Source organism: Hermetia illucens, chromosome 1 (genome assembly GCF_905115235.1).
Source record: "Hermetia illucens chromosome 1, iHerIll2.2.curated.20191125, whole genome shotgun sequence".
In the NCBI taxonomy this organism is placed as follows: domain Eukaryota; kingdom Metazoa; phylum Arthropoda; class Insecta; order Diptera; family Stratiomyidae; genus Hermetia; species Hermetia illucens.
The window spans coordinates 2318203-2334793 of NC_051849.1; the positions used below are offsets into that span (position 1 = coordinate 2318203).

General features: G+C 46.2%; 1 protein-coding gene across 5 annotated transcripts in view; it reads right to left on the reverse strand.

Annotated features, from left to right (window-relative positions):
- Positions 1–10517: 10517 nt before the first annotated feature.
- Positions 10518–16591, reverse strand: part of LOC119646995 (dynein intermediate chain 2, ciliary) — a 50035-nt gene continuing 43961 nt past the window's right edge. For 4 of the 5 annotated variants that reach the window (XM_038047717.1, XM_038047712.1, XM_038047716.1 and 1 more), the window contains 2 exons: positions 10849–11489; positions 10518–10788 (listed from right to left, as the gene is read on the reverse strand). In XM_038047717.1, the coding sequence (XP_037903645.1) occupies positions 10605–10788; positions 10849–11489 (825 nt within the window). In that variant the 3' untranslated portion in view covers positions 10518–10604. The remainder of the gene's footprint in view (positions 10789–10848; positions 11490–16591) is intronic. The other variant, XM_038047714.1, reaches the window with a different exon arrangement.

Below are 16591 nucleotides of genomic sequence, written 5' to 3' on the forward strand. Positions count from 1 at the left end.
GAATTATTCAGAAAATAATAAAAAGTAGAAATATTTAAATAGCCAACATCCAAAGAAACCGAATAAGAAGAAAGTAGGCGAAATAAAATAAATACATAAAATTAGAATAGAAAGAATAGGAATTACCACTTCAAAAACAAAGAAAATAGTGCACTTTATTTTCGCCTCTGATTACTGCCGTAGCTTTTCTGAAGGTTTATACTTGGCTATGGTTTGGAATTATTTTCAAAAGTTTCTTTTTTAAACAACGTGCGTTAGATTGACTGAATAGAATCCAAATTTTGCCCTCACCTGGACTTAGATTTCCCTTCCCGAGCCGCCGCCTACTGCAGGCCGTCTGATCAAAACACTGAACAATCACGGTAGAACTTAATTCGACTACTTCGTTAATGCTGCTATAGAAGTTCTTCAAATCTTCCTGCTCCTTTCCCGTGGTGCTCAGAGGTGGCGGGGAGGAAGACGGGGCGGCAACCCTGTCGGCTGAACCAAAACCAAGTGGCCGAGGAGAACCTCCATAGTGGTGGCACCGGGAGACGCTGTACTCACTTTGGTTTGCCGGCCGTGATGCAGTAGGCGAATGCTCCAAAAGCCTAATTAGGGCGATCAGACCCGAGTCTGTACGGGGACTCATCTGAAGTGCCAAATTGGTCACGAAATCGTACCAGGGGTATACTGGTACCATGGGAACCGGGATAGCCCCTGGACTCTCATACTTCGGGAAAATTCCTGTTGTATGTGAGGACAGCTCGGTTATTTGCGGTTGGCCCCCTTGTGGGAGTTTCATGGTGGTTGTGGTTATGCTCAAGCGAGAAGAGACCTTCGGGCCTCGACGTGGTGTTGCGTTCCAACACGGGTGCCGTACTCCATAGTTCGGTAGAGATTTAGGTAGGTCTTGCATCCACCAGTATGAATGTTAAGCCATGTACTTGCATAGACTGGTACCGTTGTTGCTTGTCACAGCGGAGCTCTGATTGTGGTCCCAAAATCAACCCGTGTCTTAAGAAGACCGTAGGATTAAGTCTCCATGACAGGTACCTACGTTAAAACCCCAAGGACTTAACTGTCAGCGCAACTGAAGTTGAGGAAGCAATAAAACGAATGAAATCGGGCGAAGCCACAGAACTTAACGATATCGCATCTGAGCTCTGGAAAGCGAAGAGCTGGCACCCAACACCCAACAATTTTTTAATTGGGTTATTCAGGAAGGTAGAACACCATCTGACTGACAAGAAAGTACCACATGGAATAAGAATATGGCAAAAGAAAGGTAGTCCAGCAGAATATTCAAATTAACGTCCGATCCGGTTACTTTCCCATACCATGAAGATTTTTGAACGCATTCTTGACAACCGTATTTGCGAAATCGTTGAAGTAACCGTGTATCAAGACGAATTTGTCAAGAACTTTGGAACTACTGACGCAATACACGCTGCGCGGTTACTCATGGAGAAACACCGTGAGAAGCATCGCCCTTTTTACATTGCATTTCTGGATCTAGAGAAAACGTTTGACGGTGTACCATACGAACTCATCTGGTATGCTTTACGACAACACTTAGTATCAGAAGAACTCGTGCGCTGGGTTCAATTGCTCTACCACGATCCGAAAAGTAAAGTTCGAAGTATGGCGGGTGTATCAAAACCGCTTCGTGTCTCTGTTGGTGTTCATCAAGGCAGTGCCCTCTCACCACTCCTCTTTGTCCTTGTTATGGACACCGTCACACGGGATATCCAACTTCCAGCGCCCTATACACTGCATTTTGCAGATGATGTTTTCCTAGCATCTGATAGCAAAAATGATCTTGAGCAACTTGTCCAAAAATGGAATGATCCCCTCATGCAACACGGTCTCAGATTGAATCTAAACAAAATTGAATTTTTGACGACCGATCCCCATGATATAGGCGCAATCGCTGTCAGCGGCAGTGATCTGCCCAGAACTGAGCGATTTAAATACCTCGGGTCAACGCTATCAGCCAATGGAGAACTGCGTTATGAAATTGCTTCACGCATTAACGCAACCTGGATGAAGTGGCGATCCACAACTGGTGTTCTTTGTGATCGACGTATCAACGAACGTATCTCAAATCGAAAATTTACCACAATGTTGTCCGTCCTGTCGCTCTCTATTGTTCTGAATGTTGGCCGACTATAAGAGACAATAAACGGCGTCTTGCGGTAATGGAGACGAAGATGCTACGTTCGACTAGTGGCATCACACGTTTTGATCATATCCGAAATGAGGATATCCGCGATCGTTATGGGGTTGCTCCGATCGTCGAAAAGTTGCGAGAGAGGCGTGTTCGATGGTATGGTCACGCAATTCGTGCTAACGAGAATTCACTTGCCAAGATTGGTCTGAACATCGAATTCGATGGTAAACGACCAAAAGGCAGGCCAAAACAACGGTGGCTTGATACGCTGGATGGGGATTTAAAAGCCTTGATATTGCACCCAGATCAGGCATTCGATAGAGCCAAATGGCGAAGCCGATCACGACGAGCCGACCCCACTTGTGAACGGGACAAAGGCTGAAGAAAAATATGAAGAGACTTTTCATTTGATACCCCACATAACTACATTTGCTGAAAATTGTACACCCCTGTTATGATATTTATGGGATTGCCATAGTCAAACGACCATCCTATCTGGCCGGAGATGACCTAGAGGGAAGAGCTAACCCAAAAACTCAAAAAGTTGGCGAAATTGACGGTGGAGGTGCACCTCCAAATACTGAAGCTACATCGGAGCGCTCGGTCGACACGTGCTTGCACGCCTCTGTGTCAGCCAGACTCGGGAAGGTGAGGGTTCCTTTGAGCGCTACGATCCCTCATGTGCCATTATTCCAAAATTCACGTATCTGTTCCAGTGCGTGGGGATAGGGATTTGTGAAAGCTTAACAATTTAAACCAAAACGCGAGCTAACACCTGAAAAATGAAAATAAAAAAAAAAACGACGACTCGACCGCGCGCGTGGAGTCGCAAATCTTCGGACGCGAGTGCCGCGATCGAGGAGGGATCATAGAAATAAAATAAATAAATAAAATTAAAATAGAAAGGATAGAAAGAACTGCTTCAAAAAGAAAGATAAAAAATAAGTGTCATAATAAAAAAATATCAAAATAAAGCCTCACCCAGAGCTTTGGTGATCACGTGATCATAAATATTCCCCACCATGATTTATGTGTTTGTAAATACCCAGCTCGTGAATTCCGACACTTTATCTATGTTTCTGATTACTTCTGTAGCTCTTCTGAAGATTTATACTTGGCTCTGATTTGGAATTATTTTCAAAATTTTCTTTTTTTTTTAACAAAATGCACTTGAGCCACGGTTTAGCCGAATGCGGCGTTAGATTGACTGAATAGAATCCAAATTTCAACTGGACTTACACTTCCCTCATCGAGTCGTCGCCTCCTCCGAGCCGCCTGAGCGAAACACTGAACAATCACGGTAGAACTCAATTCGACTACTTCCTTAATGCTGCTATAGAAGTTCTTCAAATCTTTCTGCTCTTTTCCCGCGTTCCATCCCCACGTACTCGAGGAGAGCGAACAGACCCGAGTCTGCAAGGGACTTATCTGAAGTGGCTCTGCCACGAAGCCTCACCGGAGGTTATCTGGTACCATGGGAACCGGGATGACCCTCTGAGAGCATATGCTCCGGGAGAATTCCTGGAGTATGTGTTCTCGGCCCGGTTATTTGCGGTTGGCACCCTAGTGGGAGTTTCATGGTGGTTGTGGTTATGCCTATATCGCGGGCAGAGCTCCTCGGAGCTCAAGCGTGAAGTTGCGCTATACAACTCGGGTGCCGTACCCCTTAGTTGCGGCAGAGGTGTTAGATAGGCCTCGCATTCACTGGCATGAATGCTGAGCCTGCACTCTGTATAAACCAGGACCGCTGTGCTAGTCATGGCGGGGCTCTGATTGTGGTCACAAAATCAATCCGTGTCTGAAGAGGACCGTGGGATTATGCCTATACGGCAGGTACTCACGTTAAACCCCCAGGACTTTCATGCTCTTTTCCCGCATATATCCTCGCGACTCCTTTTCGCACGAAACACCAAACACCTCAACACCAGACTGGTGTAAGGCTTCAATTCTCCCTGACTAGTAAACTATCTGGTGATCGCCGACGAACTTTCTTTTTCCGTGCTCCAAACAATCGACCGAACAGTAAATCCCCCCTTTTCACACTCCTTGTCTAACAAAACATTTTCAAACGAAACTAACCCAGGAAAGAACTCAACACCTTTGCCTTTTTGCGATTCCAGATTTTCCACTCGACCCAGACAACATTTTGTACTTTCCTCACGCTTGGAGGCTTTTGCAAGTTTGCCGGCTATTACATCCACACAATTCAGAGAAAACCGCACGAAACAATGAACTGCGAAAAATCCAACGAGCTACAATGTCTTTCGTTTGATGTGACACCGTTGTCAAAAACTCGGTTCTCCTTGTTCCTGTGTTCTACCTGTCCATCAGCCGCCTCTCGATCAGCCGGTTCCGCTAAACTTGGCCTTGAACTCTCGAGTTCAGGTTGCTAGCAACATACGCAGTAGCATTGGCGCATGCCGCAGATCATTCCCTTCTGTCACGATCAATTCAATAATGTGCCCCGAAATTTATCATAATTGCACAATATTGAATGCATTATTTAAGCAAATTAATTCCGAAAAAGCTGTCGAAAAGCTACGCCCACTACACCCCTGTTTGCATTTATAGAGGCCTCCCTTAATTTCCATGTAGAACGATGTAACTGTCCATATGCGTGAGTGTTCAGAGTTCCCAACGAATTTGGTGTCTATCGGTATAACCGTTTCTGAGAAAAGTGCTTGTAACAGACACACAGACAATGTCGGAAGTATAAACACATTTAGGCGCGGATCGTGGATCTAACTTTCGTAAGTGTCTCGCTGGTGAAGCATATACACTGGCATGTAAGCGAAGAATATACGCATTCTAGCCACCAGATGATCTGGAGCAAGACCTTCATTGGTTGCTTTAAATTTATAAGTGAACAAACCGAAAAGTCGGGAAACCGGAAGCTGGACGCTTCAGGTACGAAAGGTTTTGTGTATTTCTTAGTACGTAGCACGTAATATATCCATATATTATGTGAGAGTATCCACTTGCGGGTGATATTGACATTCATAGTCTTCAATTTTCAAAGAAGCAACAAATTTGAGGTATTATAACTTTGTTAGTAATAGTGCGATTTCCACCAAACTTGGTAAGATCATGCTCTATATTACAGCCTATATCACTGCAAAATTTCATGGTACTAGGATGAACTTAAGGGGGGTTTCCAACCAATTACAAAAAATTGCAGTAATATACTATTATTAACTTTATTTAAACAGATATCGGCATGGAAGGTATTTCGGAGCCCAGGCACCATATAGTGGCAGCCTCTTGATTTTTTTCAGATTTTTCGGTTTGCTGGTTTCTGAGAATGGCCCCCTTAAAGAAGTGATCACTTTCAACCCTCCGCGCTCCCCACTCTTCCAACGAATGTCAAAACTAAGATCGGCTTTGAAAAGTACTAATCGAGACCTTTCATTTTATACCCCACATGACTATATTTGATGGAAAAAAAATTTCACACCCCCCATTTGCATGTAATGGGACCCCCCCTTAAATTCGACGTAAGAGGATGTAATTCACTGCATGCGCGAGCGTTCACAGTTCCCACCTTTCTACCAAATTTGGTGTCAATCGCTATAACCGTCTCCGAGAAAAATGCGTGTGACGGACAGACAGACGGACAGACAGACAGACAGGCAGACAGACAGACAGACAGTGAGGAGTGGCCAGATCTCCCATCAGGCGCGACCCCAGCTGGCGGATAGGGGCATACCTATTGATGTGTAAATATGTGTTCATGCACTTTTCTTTTCTGACTGTGTATGGGCTAGTGTTTGCTCATCTCTGGTGCGCGGACCAAAATGGCTATGGGAAGGATACCCAGAACATAAAACCACCATGGAAGACGAGAGAAGGAGGAAACTTACGGTGCAGGGGCTCGGAACCCCAGTACCGGCGGATTTTGGGAGTGAGCAAGCGGGCTCCCGGTCGTCGATATCCCTCGACCGCAGTGCCTCGGTGGTGGACAACTTGGCCACCTTGGCATATAATGCTACAAGTGATTTGGATCTGGAGAAGGAAGTATTCAAGCGAAGTACGACTTTACCGAGAACACCAATAACAAGACCAAACAAAGATGAACTAAAAGCAGCTTTTTGAACAACAAAAACCGTGACAACACCCACCGCACATGTTCAAGATGCTCGACAGCAGGAGGTGCTCCAGGAACAACGAAGAGATCCATTCAAAAGAAGCTCATCAACTTTGAGATCTCCACCAATGCCAAAGACGATGAAGGATAAAGTACAGACCAAAAGTGAAGGACCATGTAAAAGGAGTAACCCTGCCGGGACTTATAGGGAGCAGAGTCCCGATCCGGAGGAATTACCCTTCACCCAGCTTGGGGCAAAAATAGTTGAGCTGTCCGAGTTTATCAAGGACAAGCACAACGTGCACCAAGCCATAAAGAATATGGTGAGGGCTATTAGAGTTCTCTATAATAGATCACAGATGGAGGAAAAGAATAATAAGAACACGCCGAACCCCGCTGTGCCAACAGTATCACAAGCGACCCAAGTGACGCCTAACCGTACTACCATCGAATCCCAGCGAAATAAGCGAGTACGTGAAAAAGAGGGGGATCCTTTAAGTAATCAGCAGGCGCCTAAGAGAAAAAAAGGCGGACAGGACATCCGGAAAACCAACACCAACAGGTCAGAAGGAGGAAACCGTACAGCGAATCTAGGAAACTCGACCAGTGTTGCGAAGCCTAAGACCAGCGAAAACGATGGATGGACTAAAGTTACCAACAAAAAAGCGGAACGAAAGGCAAAAGTGCGAACTCGTCCAGATGTAATTGTTATCTCCAGTAAGGGCAATCTGTCCTACGCGGAGATACTCAAAAAGGTCAAAGCGGATCCCGACCTAAAAGATCTGAGCGGAAATGTAAACCGAATCCGAAGAACCCAGAAAGGGGATCTCATGTTCGAGCTGAAAAGATCCAGCGTGGACAAAACTGATGACTTTCGCACTCAAGTGAAAAGCTCACTTGGGGAGAATGCCGCAGTGCGTGCCCAAAAACATGAGATCTACCTTCAATGTAAGGATCTCGATGAAGTAACATTGAAAGAAGAAATTTGTATTGCTCTGAAGGAGCAATTCAAGTTGAAAGAACTCACCGAGGAGTCTATTGTGGGCTTACGATAAGCCTATGGTGGTACTCAAACAGCCACAATACGAGTACCAGCGGAGGCAGCACAGATGTTATTGGCTGCCGGAAGGGTTCGGATTGGATGGGTTGTCTGCCGTTTAAGGGAACAAATTTCACTGAAGAGGCGCTTTAAATGCCTCATGTTTGGACACTTCGCGAAGGCATGCACCAGCAGCATTGATCGATCCGATCGATGCAGAAGGTGTGGGGAGAAAGGCCATATTGCCAGAGAGTGCAATAGGGACCCCAAGTGCCTATTGTGCGAAGTAAAAGAGGGACAGGATAACCGGCATATTGCCGGGAGTGGTAAATGCCCAGAATTTAGGAAGGCGCTCACTGCAATGAGAAAATGAGGTTTATTCAAATAAACCTGAATCAGGATTTACTTGAGCAGGCCACGTTCGAATCTGAGATGGAAATCGCCATCATAAGCGAACCGTATAGACACCGTCACGGTGGCATATGGGTCAAAGATTCGACTGGTGGAGCGGCGATATGGGCTTGCGGTCGACAGGCCATACAATGTACTGCAAGTCAGGCAGGCAGTGGCTTCGTGTGGGCGAAAATAAGTGGTGTATATGTATACAGCTGCTACGCCCCGCCAAGTTTGACACTGTCTGAATTCGAGCAAATGCTTGATAATCTTGTTCTCGACGCGAAGGGACGAAGTCCAAAGGTGATTGCTGGTGATTTCAATGCTTGGGCCCTAGAGTGGGGTAGTAGGGAATCAAATGCTAGAGGGCGCAGTTTATTAGAAGCTTTTGCGCAGATGGACATAGTTTTGGCTAACGAAGGTGGTGTAAACACCTTCCAGAAAGGGGGATCAGGCTCGGTTGTAGACCTGACCTTTGTCAGCCCTTCGCTGGCGCGTGGTATGTCCTGGTGCGTCAGCGAACGCTACACCCACAGCGATCACCAGGCAGTTTTCTTTGAGACATGTGTCGAACCTCAGGGCAAAGAGCTATCATGCCCGAAACCGAAAAAGATTTCAGGCTGGTCTGCAAAATCTTTGGATGAGCAGAGCTTCTTAGAGGTGTGGTTGGATCAACCTGATATAGCAGGCGTCTCTACGGAAAGAGCTGTCCATCTGGCTCAATGCATCGCCAAAGCATGTGACGCATCCATGCCTAGGAGGTGCGCATTCCCCCGTAGAAGACCAAACTACTGGTGGAATGATGAACTGACCGGCCTTCGATCGGCCTGTCACCGAGCGAGAAGAGCGGCTAAGAGGGCGGTAGGTAGAGTCGATCAAGGGCAAAAAGAGTGCGCCTACAAGGCAGTCCGTAAAACCCTCAAGCTCGCCATCCAGCGAAGCAAGAGGAAATGCTTTAGGGAGCTCTGCTCAGAAGCGGATGTAAATCCGTGGGGGAGAGCTTATGGAATCGTGATGGGACGATTTAGAGGCCGTTCGTCTCCGCAGATCAAGTGCCCCGCCCTCTTGTTGAAAATCATCCAGGGGTTATTCCCCCAGCAAGAGGAGAACACCGACACATTCCAACCACCTCTGAATGTGACGGCAATCCCGCCAGTAGACAATAAAGCACCGGGTCTGGACGGAGTACCGAATAAGGCCCTTAAGCTTGCCGTGAAATCCAGGCCGGACATGTTTGCTGAGTTGTTCGAAGCGTGCATGTCCGAGGGAATATTTCCAGCGGTATGGACGCGGCAGAAGTTGGTGTTTCTGCCTAAGCCTGGTAAACCACCAGGTGAACCATCCTCATACCGACCCATATGTCTTTTGGACACGGTGGGGAAAATGCTAGAGGGGGTAATCTATAATAGATTACTCCCAGTAGTTGAGAGGCAAGGCGGCCTTTTAGATCGGCAGTATGGGTTCCGTAAAGCCAGATCAACCATTGATGCCATCAAATTGGTTACTGGCTTGGCCGAAGATGCAATCCACGGAAAGGGTAGTACCAGCAAATATTGCGTGGTAGTAACCCTGGACGTGAAAAATGCATTCAATTCGGCTAATTGGAATCTAATCCGGAAATCCCTAGCGAAGGTTGGTATTCCCGCCTACCTCGCCGCAATTGTCGACAGTCATTTAACTGAAAGGAGGCTCTGGTACGACACTGATGACGGACCGCAGGAGTACGTCGTTTCCGCGGGTGTCCCGCAGGGCTCCGTATTGGGCCCACTACTGTGGAACGTCATGTACAACGATGTACTTAATCTTCCCCTTCCGGAGGAAGCCACAGTGGTGGGTTACGCTGACGACATTGCACTGGTTGTTGTCGCAAAGCATCTCGAAGATGCTGAGTTATACTCAAGCGAGGCAATCAGTGCTGTCAAATGCTGGTTGGAGAGCTCTGGTCTGACGCTTGCGGAGGAAAAAACGGAAGCGGTCCTCATCACGAAGCGCCGGAAGAGAAATTACGCCTGTGTTAGAGTCGGGAATCACATCATCACTTCCAAGCCGGCCATTAAATACTTGGGGGTGGTGATAGACAGGAAGCTCAGCTATAAGCAACACTTACAGCATGTTTGTGATAAATCATCCACTGCCAGTATGGCCCTGGCCAGGATGATGCCGAACGTGGGAGGGCCACGGCATACCTCTAGGTTGCTTATAGCCAGGGTGGTGACCTCAATCATGCTCTATGCGACCCCAGTTTGGAGCGAGGCGTTGCGGATGTCAGTTAACACTAGCAAACTGAATGCAGTCTACAGGAGGACAGCTCTGAGGGTATGCTCTGCCTTCAGGACTATCTCAGATGATGCAGCATTCGTCATCTCTGGAATGATGCCGATTGACATGGCGAATATATACCATGCGAAGCCAATCTCTCCCTTATTGCAGACGAAGAAGGCTGAGAGGGAGAGATCCATAAATAGATGGCAAGAGCGGTGGGAACGCTCGGGAAAGGGTCGGTGGACTTACAGGCTCATTCCTGCCATCAAGGAGTGGTTGGAGAGACGACACGGTGAGATTAATTATAATCTCACCCAGTTTCTCACGGGACATGGAGGATATCTCCAATACCTTCACAGGTTTAAATTGGAGACCTTTAGGTTGATGGAATCAGAACTGACGAGGAACGAGGTTACGAAAGCATTCGTTAGGTGAAATAAATTTTTTTGTTTAGGATATGAGAAGTCCTCAGACCTTCCTCCACTTAATAAAACTTTCTCCCACTGTTTCTGGTTCACGGAGCCCTCGCTTTGGGCTGACATCCAGTTTGAAAAAAAATATAGACGAAATTTAGATTAGCTTCGGTCGGTATATTGTTTATTTCCTACTTAATTTGACATCTTCAAAACGAATAGTTGAAGATAAAAATTCCGTTTAATATAATGTAAAATACTTTAGGATCCTACAGTCGTTGCGGTGTCATTATCATTTTTTCCTTCAGGGAGTTCTCTGACCAATGACAGAAGTTTCTCTAGTTTCTGCACTTGGAGCACATTCTGGTCGATATTTTGCTGCTTCTTTGGTGGTTTTACACGCAATCGAAGGTTAGGAGAAAGTTTCAGTGACGTGGTCGTTCCTCTGAAATTTAAATTTTGCTAGAGAATAAGTAGAAAGTATGCATTTTGCTCAGCGACTCACTTATCATCTCCAACGATTATGAATGGAAGCTTATCATTGAAAGCCAATCGAGTGAGTTGGTTCTTCCTTCTGGAGACAACAGCCTGCACGCAGATTGCCTTGTATTTATTAACATTCAAATCAAAAACGAAAACCTTTCCGTCCGATGTTACAGCAGCCAAAACAGTACTCGAGTATGGCGCCCATTTCACATCCCCTACTCTGGATCCTAAATCGAAGATGAAGAGCGGGTCACTACGCATATCCTCCCAGACTTTCACTCGCCAATCACCACTGCACGATGCAAAGATATTCGAATTAAATTTATTAAAATCAATTCGGTATACACTCAAATAGTGAGCAGGATATGTCATCAGATATTTGGAGCTGTACGCGGTGCTGCATTTGTAGATGAATCCTTCTTCGGTTCCAACGAGGAATATTTCGCGATTTGTAGGGTGGAAGGTCATACACGAACCGCATCCTTTGAGTTTAATTTCGGTTCCATCTGGGCCGCGAATCATATCCTGTTCCAGAAAGAGCGTTATGATTGTGGTGATGGATAGTTTGTTCTGCATCAGGACCCAGTTGAAGACTTTTCCATCACCCGATATTGAATAGAAATTTATCTCACCGTCCTGCAGGTCCGGTCCCCATTTTATCTGGAAGTATCAATGTAATTCCCAAATTTAATTTTTTTTTGTGGAATGTTGGTTATTTTTCTAATTGTAGATTTCGCTGAGAACTCAGGCATTGGATGCCCTTTGCGATTAGAAGCTACTATTTACTCTCGATAAGTAGGCAGAAGACAGTTCCTGGCAAAATACGAACTACTCCAAAGCCAAGCCGTAACCGAAAAAGTAGAAAGTAGGTTTTATGCGACCCATTCTAACAACACAAGAGTACATTGTTGCGAATGTAGAAACTGAAGGATAGGCGATCCCCGGAATGCCAAACCTTGTGTGTCTATCGGGGTCATAGGCATGCAGACGTCAATAGCTATCGTAGTTATGGGATCGCATATGGAGCATACAAAAAAAAATCTGAAAACAAACAATAAAAAACAGTAAAATGAAGTAATTCATATGTGGATAGGACCCAGTCAATATCTAAGTGCCAAGAGAGACGGAACACCTGAAAACCCAGGCGAAGCTCAAGTTGAAAAGAAATCCAAACCTCGTGAACTGGTTAAAGCAGTAGAAACATAATAGAGTGGGGAGACTAACTATATCCAGAAAGTTAGCGACGAAATTCCGCATAAAGTGAGAAGGGGAAGCTTGGAATCAAATTCGAAAACTCTTTTCAAGCAATCGAGAGGTGAAAACGTCCCGAAGGTAATACTCACTAAATCAGCCTCTGAGGAAACCTATAGGGAAGCGCTAAACCTCTTTAATACGGCTATGGTCCTAGAAAAGTACCTCGAAGAGAAACTGGTCGCTATAAATAAATAAAATAAAGCAATTATCACCTCGTATCAGAACAAGTGTAAGCCCATAAAGGAACGCTACCATACAAAGTGTAACTAGTGGAATCAAAACGGGTAGACCTACTCCAAAAGACAGGTCGACTATTCAATGAGGCAAAGAGGACATGGCGATGGGAAAACACTTACCCAGTCTAACAAGGCCGACAAAGTCAAAAAAGGCAAAGAAGCAAATTCTATGAGGAGGGGTAGGTAGGTAGGTATCAGTAGCCGCTCCGAGGAGACCAATTAGCGTTTTGGTGCGCCGTTTTGATACCACAAACTCCTAAGACCGTGACTGTTGTTATGGAAGCAGGGAGGCAGAGTCCAGCCGGCTCGGATCTTCAGAGCCAGCCCGTAGCATTCACGAAGGAAAGCAGCTCTCCCACCCTGCAGATAGAAATCTCTCTGAGGTCCCCAAAGAATGGTTTGCCCAGTGTTCGCAGCCCGACTCTAGCCAGAGCCGGGGAATCGCAGAGAAAGTGCATGAGAGTTTCCCTTCCTTCTCCGCAGCTTCGGCAATGTGTGTTGTAGGGTAAGCCGAGCCTAGCGGCATGGTCCCCTATGGGCCAGTGCCCCGTGGAGACCGCCGTAATCTTGAAAGCATTTGCACGCGTCTGGCACAGGAGCTCTCGTGATCGGGCTATGTTATAAGCGGGCCAAATTCTCCTTGACTTGGCACAGCTTGTCAGGAAATGGAAACAATTCCAGTAGGAATCCCCCTAGATTTCGTTAGTTAAAGGCATCAACATTGTTGTCAATAAGGAAAATCTTGTAAGACGCCACTAAGTAGCTGATATAAAAAATTGAGACCTCATCAAACAACAAAGAGATTGCAGTCCTAATGAATGTTGGGACCAAGCGATAACGCCTTTGGATCAATGATCGCAGCCACCAGGAAGAACCTTGGAATCTGGGAGTAATCCAATATACGAAGCTAAATTAGAATAAAGATCTTGGGTTGGAACTCACAAAGGCGAGGTCGGACTTCTCAAAACAAAAAAGGGTCTTAAGTAAGACATGGGATTGAAACCACACATGATATACTGGATGTATCAAGTCGTGGTGAAGACCTTGCTTACCTATGGAAAACTGGTATGAAAGGTAGAGGAGACGCAAACTTTCAAAAGCTGTCCTCTACTAGCTACTTCTGCATTGCCTTTGTTCTAAAGGCGCTACAGCTAGCTCTTTGACCTCGTGGTAAAATACAGCATAACATATAGGCTATAGCAGCTACAGCGGTCCAGGGTGCTTATTGGGGGATACGAACCCATATGCACAAAGGATTGCTTAAACCTCACCAAAAAGAACCTCCGAATCATAGCGGGAATTCTCACTGGTCATTGTCGGCTGAACTATCACCTAGGGAAGCTAGGGATATCTACGGACACTGCCTGCAGGTTTTGTGAGGAGGAGGACGAAACCTCTATACACGTCCTGGGACAGTTTCCGGCACTTGTGCAAAGTAGGTCGAGGTATCTGGGAGAACACTTACTACCAGATGTAAGGCTGAAAGATCTGGAAGTAGGGAACAGGCCTGCTTGAGATACTATGATCAATAGGTACACTATAACCGGTAAAAGGGGCACAATTGTTCTTTAAGGACGCGGTGCGACTTTCCCTTAACAGAATAATAATAAGGAGGATATCGCCTGGGCTCGCCACTGCTGCCAACGTTCGAATGAATAATAGGCTACAATCGAATGGAATTTGAGCGCCTGTGCGTTACAAAAAAAAATCATCAACGTAATTATAATATAATGGATAATCACTTAAATACTGTTTCAATTCCAAAGTCGAGACCACGATTATTGGCACTGGCACTGTGGTCCCCAGGTGGCACTGAGTTTGGGGTTAATTAGTTTTGTTTAGTGGGGATGGGGGGACCTCCAGTTCCAAACACTCAGACCTTTGTTAGGTCCATTGTACTATCCCCGGAGATTGCCTATTCATCGGTATCTCTCCTATGGCATTCGCAGGCTTTCGTGAATCTGAGAACATTCACCAGAAATAGAGAATGCGCAGACTCTTCGTTAAAGAAAACCTTACCAAAGTATCTTCGTCTGAGGTCTGAGGAGGCCGAGCAGTTACATACGAAATGCAGGGTAGTCGTTTCCGCCTCCTGGCTGCATATGGACCAAACCACCACATCGATTTTTTCCCATGTGGTAGTTTAAGGGGCAGTATCCCGTTAAAAGTCCTATTAGGGTTTTCACGTCCCACTTCTTAAGGCATAACAAAAATGCCGCTCTAGCGGCTCCAGATTCTTTCACAATTTTTTTTGCCTGCCGGCAGAAGTTCAAATTTCTCCATTCGGCTGCGTGAATCCTTGCCATTTCCCCCTCAAAGTAGACTTGACAGTAGATGGCCGGATGCAAAAAGCTAGTTCTGGCCCCTCCATTGTGGATCCAGGACTTTGGCGAACCAGTCTGTCAGCTTCCTCATTTCCAGCGGCACCCACATCAGGAATGTTCCGTTCAGTCGGCCAAGTTTCAGAAGCACCCGTTGACAACTCCACACCAATTGATATACCATTGCTGTTTAGTGCTGATAATGCTCCTTGATTATTGCAGCAGATTCGAATCGGGCGACTCCTCCACTTTTGTCGCAAACATTTTTCTGCTGGCAATGAAATGGCATATATCCCCGATTGGAATGTGGTCATCATGTTTCCGAGAGGTGGAGCCAGAGCCATAATCGATTTCCCGAGAACACCCCAGCGTTCAATCCATTTTCCCTGATGAAGATTGTTAAGCCTGTAATCCCAAAAGACTCGTGACCATTTATCAACCATTCTTCCCTTTTCGTAATTCCACGGAGTATCTCTTTTCGAAGACGAATTTGGAGGCCATATCGCCAGCCATCAGAGCCACCTGATGTTTGCCAAGAAATTTCCTGATGGACGGATGACCATATGCCGCCTTTCCACGTGCCAATAGCACCAAGCCTATATGTATCGTTAACTGCTTTCCATTTCACCTACAAATGGACTGGGGGTAAATTTAGAATACTTTCAAGTGCTGCGGTCGACATACTACTCATTGCTCGGGTAATACTTAGGCAACCGATCCTCTGAATCTTCGCCAACAGCTTCCTGCTGTTAGCAAAATTCAGTCTCGACCACCAGACGGTTTTTTATTATGAATATATACATCCAATGAATTATATTCTCATAAGACGCCGACATTTTACCACCGTCACTGATTGCAAAGTCGTTCCCTATGAGACCATCGCACCTCAACATCGGCCGTTGATTGCGAATCCTGCGAATTAAGCCGCCGATAAAACAGCGTGAGGAACGCATTGGCTCGAGGCGCATCAAATGGTGGCTATTTGGTGAGAAGAAACGATCTCACTCATACGATTGCCGACCATTACGAATGTGGAAGAATCGTGGAACCAAATGAAAGACACGATCCACAAAGCGGCCTCTGCAACCCTCGGGGTCACCAAGCCGGGTAAGCGGTACATCAACCGAAATACTTGGCTTTGGAATGATGATGTTGAAATGAAGGTCCGTGAAAAGAAACGCCTCTACCACAAATTTCTCGACGATAAAACGCCTGCTAATTGGGAAATTTATAAGAATGCCAACCGGGAAGCAAAGAAAGCGGTCGCTGTCACCCGAGCAAACCATTATAAAAATCTTTACGATAAACTCGACACTCGGGATGGCGGGAGAGATCTGTATCGACTTGCTAAAAGCCGGAACAAACGTATATAGGATATCGAACACTTCTGTTGCGTTAATGACAAGAACGGTACTTTGCTTACCAACCGTCGAGCCGCAACGGATAGATGGTGAGAATACTTCGAGCAGATTTCAACTGAAGAATTTGCTCATCCTCCACTTCCACAATCATTGCCGACATTTGGACCAGTTCCACCTGTCAGTGCAACTTGGTGCTCAGAGGTGGCGGGGAGGAAGACGGGGCGGCAACTCTGTCGGCTGAACCAAAACCAAGTGGCCGAGAAGAACCTCCACGTGGTGGCACCAGGAACCGCTGTATCGCATTGGCTTGCCGGCCGTGATTCAGTAGGCGAATGCTCCAAGGCCTAGCTAGGGTGATCAGACCCGAGTCTGCACGGGGACTCATCTGAAGTGGCTTCCATCACGAAACCTTACCAGGGGTATACTGGTACCATGGGAACCGAGGTAGCCCCTGGACTCTTATACTTCAGGAGAATTCCTGTCGTATCTGAGTACAGCTCGGTTGGTTGCGGTTGGCCCCCTTGTGGGAGTTTAATGGTGGCTGTGGTTGTGCTCAAGCGAGAAGAGACTTTCGGGGCTCGACGTGGTGT